We start from the raw sequence: 8,144 nt of genomic DNA on the forward strand, positions 1-8,144 counted from the left end.
TCAAATAGGTAGACCGAGACCACTTCAGGTAGTTGGAGCCATCAAGTTTGATTGGGGCAGCAAGGGGAAGAAAATCAGTCCGGGGCTGGCCATCAATGCCAGAAGAGGCCGAAGAAGAATCTGAACCAGTCATTGCAGCAGGTAACCAATCTTCAATGAAGCAACAAATAGCCAAAAAATATCCAAAAAAATTTTGGAATCGACCCCCAATAGAAAAGGGCTGTATTGGAGCAAAAAATCTCAGATATGTAGGCTGGGAATGATGTCGAATGAAGGCAGCAAGGGTGCCAATCAGATGCAGCAGGAACCAGCAACCCAACCCCAAGATCGCTTAATGTCAGGGTTTTGAAAAAAACCCTGAGAAGAGAGATCGATAAGGGGCTGGGGTCTTCAACCAGTCTGATGAAGTGAATAGGGGCTGAGAACAATATCAAATAAAGATCCCACAATAGAAGATGCAGCCGAAACAGATGTAGAGGCCTAATCTCCAAAAAAAAATAGGAATCTTCAAATCGCAGACAGTGCTTCAGCTCCACTCTATCCAAAAAAGAGGCATAAAAAAGGAGGTATATTGGGGCAGCAGCTAGATCATTACGATCACCTCAGTAGTGCTGCCCTAATGGGAGAAGAAGAACCAAAAGAAAGGAAGAAAGAAGAAGGGAAGAAGCTCGATGGAGGAAAGGAGAAAAAAATCGAAGGGAGGGAGGTGGGTTTTGAAAACCTAGATCAGAGTGTATTTGGCTCTGATGCCATGTTAACAAAACAGGAATTTCGTGAATGGCTTGAATGATCAATGAGATCAGTCAAGCTCTCTATTTATAAAATTAATAATAAAAGAGATTACAAAGGGAAACACTGTTCACGATACTATTCACGACACTGTTCACGTGAACAGTGTCACAGCCCAAATTACAATCCTACCCTTGTTCAAAAGTACATAAATAAAGCATAAATAAAAAACCCAAAATACCCTTATAATATCGGGTAACACATCTCAACAATCAGATTGTTGTCTTCTAGCTCCAATTCCACATCCGCGACCTCCTCCTGACCCACAACCTCCCACATCAAAGGCGGAGTGGTCCATAGAAGAGGAAGATGAGTTAGAATTAGTGAGAAAGGGAGATTTAATACGTTGAATATGACAGAAGGCTTCATTCATGGAGGGAACTCTTTCACCACCAAGTATTTGACCTTTAATAAGTTGTAGATCAGAATTCAAACCAGATAGAAACTTTGCACATTGGGTCTTTAACAAATCTAAGTCAGTGGTAAGAGGTTGATAGACATTAAGTTCTTCTCACATGCCCATGAGAAGAGTGTAGTATTCACCTACAGACTTATCACCTTTAGAAGATTTTCTCATAGAGATTATACACACAGGACATTTTGGTCTTAGGAAAACTTTCTTTCAAATCATCCCATACACCTTTCATAGTAGTATGATACATAATATTTGCAGTGATTGACGGATCCATGCTATTCCACAACCACACAAGAAGAATATCATTCCCATGCATTCACTCCTCATAATCTTTGGAGTTAGGACAGGGTTTTGACATCAGGTATTTTAGTTTTCCGTTGCATTATATTAACTTTACAGCTTGTACCCAAAAAATATACTTGAATGCACCACTAATCTTAATGATGTCGAACAGATCTGATTGGAGAACAAGGATCCATGTAGCCGACCCCATTTAGTTGGGAAAAGGCTATGTTGTTGTTGTTGCACCACTAATCTTAATAACAGTGATTTGGACATTCACGGAGTTCACAGAAGACTTTGAATCACCCATTGAGTATATAATGACAGCTCAAAAAAAATTGACAAATAGCAGTAATAAGATAATAGATTCAACCAATGACCAGTTGGAGACCCCAGATATAACCGTCGGTGACTAGCAACACAATGAGTCAAAACTGCCAGCAATAGAAGACATAAGATATCAGCCAAAACTTACTTCAGACTAGTAACAAGAAACTAGAACCAACTAATATTGTAGAGGTCACGGATATAATCGCAAGTGACCAACAACCACAATAAGCTAAAACCACAGGCAATATATGAAAAAAGTAGTATGAGAAATACAATATCAGCCAATCCGCATTTCAGATCAAGCCAAAAATTTGGTTAAGTAGAGGGCAGGTATAGTAGATCCAAAGCCCAGAAGCTTAGGGCAATCCAACGGTTGGATGTGTGGCTGCAACAGAGGATCAGAAACAGAGACTTCAAAAAAAAAAAACTGAATTTAGTAACTGTCAAAAACAACCAAACCACTCATCTGATCAGCACCAAATTTGGACAAATGGAAGAGCCTTTTACATTGGGATAAACTCGAAAATCTCTCAAACGTTCAATGGTCGGATAGGGAGATGATTTGTCCAATCACGAGTTGCAGCCAAAAAAAAGAGAAAACAGGGAGTCTTCAGGTGTATTTGCCTCCAACAGCCATGTAGAATCTCCCTGTGCAGGGTAGGTAGATATGAGTATTAGCCTTTATCACCATAAGAAACCCTAGTTTTGCATGTTCTATCAAATAGGAATTCATACAAAAACAAAACAATATAGGTTGTTGTAAACCACAACAAGGGAAAGCCCTAATGGGACTCTCAACAAAGAAGACGGATCAAAACTGTTGGTTGTTTAATACTCTGATACCATGTGACAATTTCAGATCTAGAACAACCAACAATGGCTACTAGAAGAAGAGAGAAACAAGAGAGAAGAGAACAGGGAGAGAAGTAGTGCTAACGATTGGAGAGAATAGGGTTAACTCCAATCGGTAGTGGTAGTGTGTATTATATTATCAAAACAAAATATCAGAATTACAAGTATGCCCCCATAACTAAAAAAACACACATAAGACCCTATAAGCAAGAATATCATAAAAATACCCTGCCGTACTAGTATTAATGTCTTAATAATATGAATGAGTCACAAAGTAATTAAGGGTGAGAAGCATGTGCAAGCCTTTATAACACTTTCCTGACTCCTATCAGGATGATCCAACCCTATTAAAATAAAAAAGAGGGAAAAAACCAACTAGAAATCTGAATCATATGATATGATGAGCTGCTAGATGAACTCTAGAGCTCGTGAAAAACTTTTGTATTTTCAGGAACAAGACCAAGACCAAGACCAGCCCTTCTATTATTAGTGATATCCGAGCAGTTGTTGAAGACCGATGTAAAGAGAGTTGGAAGTTAAGGACAGCAAGGGAACAAGGGAAAGACGAAGGTAGGAGATTGAAGAAGGAGAAGAAGAGAAGAAGAGAAGATAGTGCAATGTTGTGTGTTAGAGAGATTCTCTCCACCACACCTATATTAATTCACTAATAAGATAGAACAAATTACATACACCCCCCTAGGGAGGTCAAAGGTAAAAAACAGAAAAATACAATATGAGGCACTAGTAAACTAACTAGTTCCTAAAGTACCCTTACAACATATAAACTCTAACAAAGAGATTATCCCTAAGGGTAGAAGAACTCCTAGGAACTTGCTTCTAGTTGAAAGATAGAGGGTCCATCTGATTTGGGAGAATAGGTAATTTGATCGGGTCTTGCAATATGTAATTGGTTATCTGATTTTGTGCTGTATTGTTTTTGTTTCTCTAAGCCTCTAGTGCTTTGTCCTTGAGGCCTAGTTCGATTGACCTTGGCCCTTACTTGTAAGTATTTTGTTCTTCCTTTCAATAAATTGATTCTACCTATCCAAAAAAAAAAAACTCTGGAGCTTGTGCTCCCAAACCTAATATAGAATGTAGGAAATGAACTTATACTCAGTTTGAGTATGACATTCAACTTTGATTTCCTCACGGGACAAACAATTGTTTTTGGTCTTCAAAATTTTGGAAAAGTGGGACTAGGTAAAAGGTAGGTGGACATGTGATGAGCCTTTTGGGCATTTGCGTCAAATGGGGAACTTGTAACCAATGATAGCAAGAGGAGCCAGGGGCTGAAGGGTTTCCAGTACTAGTGGCCACAACTGTGTAGGGGCAAATTTGATAAAGGAACTTTTGCCTGATTTTCTTTCTATCAGTGACTCTCCTTTTTCCGTTTGTTGGGTTCCAGGGGCTTTGATAGGGTTTTAGGAGGGTAGTACATGAGGATATTCATGACTTGTACACCGTGGGTGTGGGATGTCAGTTGGAGGTCTATAAGACTAGGTTTTTCTTGTTTTGTCTTTCTAATGAATTAGTTACTAATCTCCCTCCCCTCCCCCCCCCCCCCAATACACACACACTCAAAAGTGTTCATATTCTAATCTTCTAGAATAAATGCAATTTTCACTTCATAATCATGGCCATGCATGCACAAGTTCTGTAAATTGTAGAGTGTCAGAACAAATGTGATCCTGGAAGCAATTCACATGCTGGATATATTAATTTTCATGTCATCAAGAAGCTGAAGATGTTACTCTTAATTTTTATGATGGAGCACTTCTGAATGGCAAGTATTATAACAACATTTTAGACTTAAAACTACAAATACTTGGTAAGATATAACCATTGTTCCAAGCATCAATTCTAAAGCCAGTAAAAAATTATCCTGATTTTGCAACAATGCATTCCAATCTACAGGATGTGGTTTTGTCAGCTGCTGGAATAAGAGCTTGTCTTAACTGGTTTGGTCATGGTGCAGGACTTCAGAGTGCTCATTTCACATTGGACCAATTCTGATAGCAGATGCGCCTTTTATGGTAAATTTCCACCACCATCACAGTTTGTCATTTGGATTACATTTGTGTTGATATGACAGCTTGCTTATACACTTTGAATTGCAGATTGATGGTGGCTTAATGACCCCTACGATGAAAATAAGGAGAGACAAAGTTATCGCTAAATACAGTGATCAAATTGCTGAACTTTACAAGTAGGATTTTGTCAACAAATTATTCATTGAAGCTAAGGTTCATCAACTTCTTCATCGAGGTTCCAGCTTTCACTATAGCCAGCACGTCAGGGGCTTACTCGTTTCAGCATCATGCTCATGATGTTTATTTCATTGTTTCATGGGCAAATTTGTATCATTAAGCATTGAGGTTACTTCTTTTTGTTATTGAATATAAACTGTCACCAAGAATCCCTTTCAACTTCTGTAATGTTTGAATGCATAGTGCTTGCTTCACAATAACTTATTGGCCTTTCTCTTTCATCCTCGCCAATGATTTATCAGTTCTGCCTGCTGTAACGCACATTCTGTCTATATTTTCTCTCAGCTGGAATTGTATTCTCAAACCATTATTTTTTGTAGGGATGGGGATGCTCGAGTCTGTTTAACTAATTTTATCCTTTTCATAAAAAATAAAAAAATGGGTTCATCTTGTGTTTTGTTAACAAGTAAAAAATACACAGTTCTTTCATCTGGTGAAGAACCTTGATGTGCTTTTTTTTGTTTTTGCTTTTTGAGAAAATGTTCTCTGGGGCTGCAGGATCGGCCCAGGCACATGTGGGTGCGCAAAATGACCAGCCCGCCCAACTGAATGATCGAAATAATGTGTCTGTCCTGTCCCATGTGCCTGGGCGCAGCCTGCACCCCTGTGTACTCTTGGGTAGAAAACATCGCTCCTTTTTTTTTCTGGATAGGTTGCTAGCACTAATCTCGCCCAGTTTACAGCCTTCAAATAACCTAACAACTTCTAAAAGCAAAACTATTCTCACCCGTGGTGATCGACCCAATCAACTTAATGAACAGAAAAAGGCAAATGCTTAGGGATCATCATTAAATGCTTTTGATGTGGCACTTCAAAATCCCACCCCTTTTATCCAAAGTCCCATGGTAGTGGTGTACAATCCCACCGCACCTCCTCTAAACAAAAACAAAGGGGAATTATTTCTTGCCATTCTGGCTTGAGACGAAGTGATGGCTGGCCTAAGATGAGGGCAGTGGGATTCGAACTTAGGACATCCGATTCAGGGCTCGCCCCAGCTCACCATTGGCCACTGCGTCAATCCCCTTGGCTATTCTACTATTTAAATTTTAAGATTGTTCTATTGATGCTGAAGTTAAGAAGTATTGGTTCTGTTTCTTAGTTTTTTATTTTGTAGTGACTTTCAAGGTTGTAAAAAATTTGGTTATGATGTGTGACGGTGGGCTACACCTGCCGGCTCCAAAGCCCTGAGAGGCACAATCCATCTTACGCCCTAGTGCTCTTGATGATACACTAATCAATGTGATTCACCATTTCCGGCCAAAAACAGGGTACACGCACCTCAACCTGCCATAGAGTACAATCATTATTAACCATTACAAGTACTAGGTGTGGGAAACTTTCAGGGGGATTAGGATCCTCTGCAGTACCGGCAGTGCACATCCGATGGCACAGTAGAGGTTAGATGGCACACATGGCCTCTGTTGTCCCGCCGGATGTGCACCGCCGCCCCGTCGGTACTGCAGAGGATTTTAATAACTTTCACTGGAAACGATATGACCTGGTTAGGGTTCATTCCATGAAGCCTTAAAGGTATAGAGAGATGAGGGTATTATTGTCTTTTTATTTGCATTTTGTAACATCGTCAACCAAAATGGGTATTGATAAAATCTTTAAAACTTAGGGGAGGGGAATGGAGGGTAGGGGAGTGACATCCAGGCAAAGTACAGGGGAGGGAGTGTAATTTTCTCAGTAGTTTTTTTGTGAACAACTAGTCACATGGGGGTGGCGTTGGGCTCCTCTGTAATGCGGCATTGTGTGTAGCGCAAATCCAACGACCCACACTGCTTGGGCATACAGCCCAACACCCCAGCTGTGTATTGGGCTGCGTGCTCAAATACTGCGGGCCATCGGATGGTGCACTACAGAGGACCCAAATCCCATGGGGGGTAGTTCCACCATTTAGGGGGCAAGGCAGTCATTTTGCCCTCCCCATGTGTCATTTCAACCTGGTTTTTTTTTATTTTTTTATTGGTAAAGTCATTTCGATCAGATTTAAGGTTCATCCCTTGAAGCCTTAAAAGGTATAGAGAGATGAGAGTATTATTGTCTTTTTATTTGCAATTTTAACACAGTCAGCCAAAATGGGTATGATTGATAGAATCTTTAAAACTTAGGGAAAGGGAGTGTCAATAGTCAATACGCATGGTAGGAGACTGACATCCAAGCAAAATACAGGGGAGGGGCGTGTAATTTTCTTAATATTTTTTTTGTGCAGCTGCTAGTCACATGGGGGCGGCAATTCCACCATTTAGAGGGCTGGGTGGTCATTTCGCCCTTCCCATGTGTTTGGCCGCAGCCTACGCCCTTAGAACAAAGAACAAAATTTTCCCTTCCCATTCTATTGTTAAATAAGTACCATATTTTTTGGGATTCGGCTCCTCTCCTACGAAGGCCTCGCCTAGATAGTGTCCAGTGAGCTTTGTGAGGGCAACACGTGGAATCTTGCAATCCAACGACCCTGATTAAGCTACCCAGATTTTTAAAACCTAAAAGTCTAAAACCCAACCCCAAGGGACAGCGCAATTGGCAAAGGACGAGGCCTAAGGAAGCTGAAGATCCTGAGTTCAACTCTGCCTCCCTCCTTAGGCCACCCGCCTGAGAGGAAACTCCCTGATGAACAAGGGAGCCCAGTATCTCCCGGTTTCGTGTGTTACGAGGTCGCGCACGAGCCCCGGGGAATTAGTCGGCCAAAGGTCCGACACCTCCAATTCCCAAAAAAAAAAAAATCTAAAACCCACTTCTCAATTGACCCGATTGATCTACCCAAATCCGATTACTTCTCATTTATCTCCTTCCCTTCTTCATCTTCTTCTCCAGTAAACCCTCTGCTCTGTAGCAAATATAAACCCTAAAATCCACTTCTCACAGAGAAGAATAGAAGACGTTAGAGTTCGGATTACAGGGAAGCAAATAAAAATGATTCGTAGAACAGAGGATCTGTTTTTTGGTGTTATTTATAATTGCGTTGGAGTATGGTGCAGATCGGAACTTCTCGATTCCACCTTGAGGGCGAATATCTTCAATGCCGTAGCCTAGGGGAACTTAGTAATCCACGAAACTAGTACTGGATTTCTTCTGGCCATCTCTGGACTCCATTACAACATTCCCGCTTCCTGCAACTAAGAACATATAATGAACAAAAGGTTTATTAGTTTCTGCTGACAAATTTATTTTTCGTTTTTCAATCGACGGAAAACAATCAATCAAAA

General features: G+C 40.5%; 1 protein-coding gene across 2 annotated transcripts in view; it reads left to right on the forward strand.

Annotated features, from left to right (window-relative positions):
• Positions 1–5,064, forward strand: part of LOC122669445 (probable acyl-activating enzyme 16, chloroplastic) — a 78,613-nt gene extending 73,549 nt beyond the window's left edge. For both annotated transcript variants that reach the window (XM_043866211.1, XM_043866212.1), the window contains 2 exons: positions 4,644–4,701; positions 4,786–5,064. In XM_043866211.1, the coding sequence (XP_043722146.1) occupies positions 4,644–4,701; positions 4,786–4,878 (151 nt within the window). In that variant the 3' untranslated portion in view covers positions 4,879–5,064. The remainder of the gene's footprint in view (positions 1–4,643; positions 4,702–4,785) is intronic.
• Positions 5,065–8,144: the final 3,080 nt, after the last annotated feature.

This window comes from Telopea speciosissima, chromosome 7 (genome assembly GCF_018873765.1).
Source record: "Telopea speciosissima isolate NSW1024214 ecotype Mountain lineage chromosome 7, Tspe_v1, whole genome shotgun sequence".
Lineage (NCBI taxonomy): Eukaryota > Viridiplantae > Streptophyta > Magnoliopsida > Proteales > Proteaceae > Telopea > Telopea speciosissima.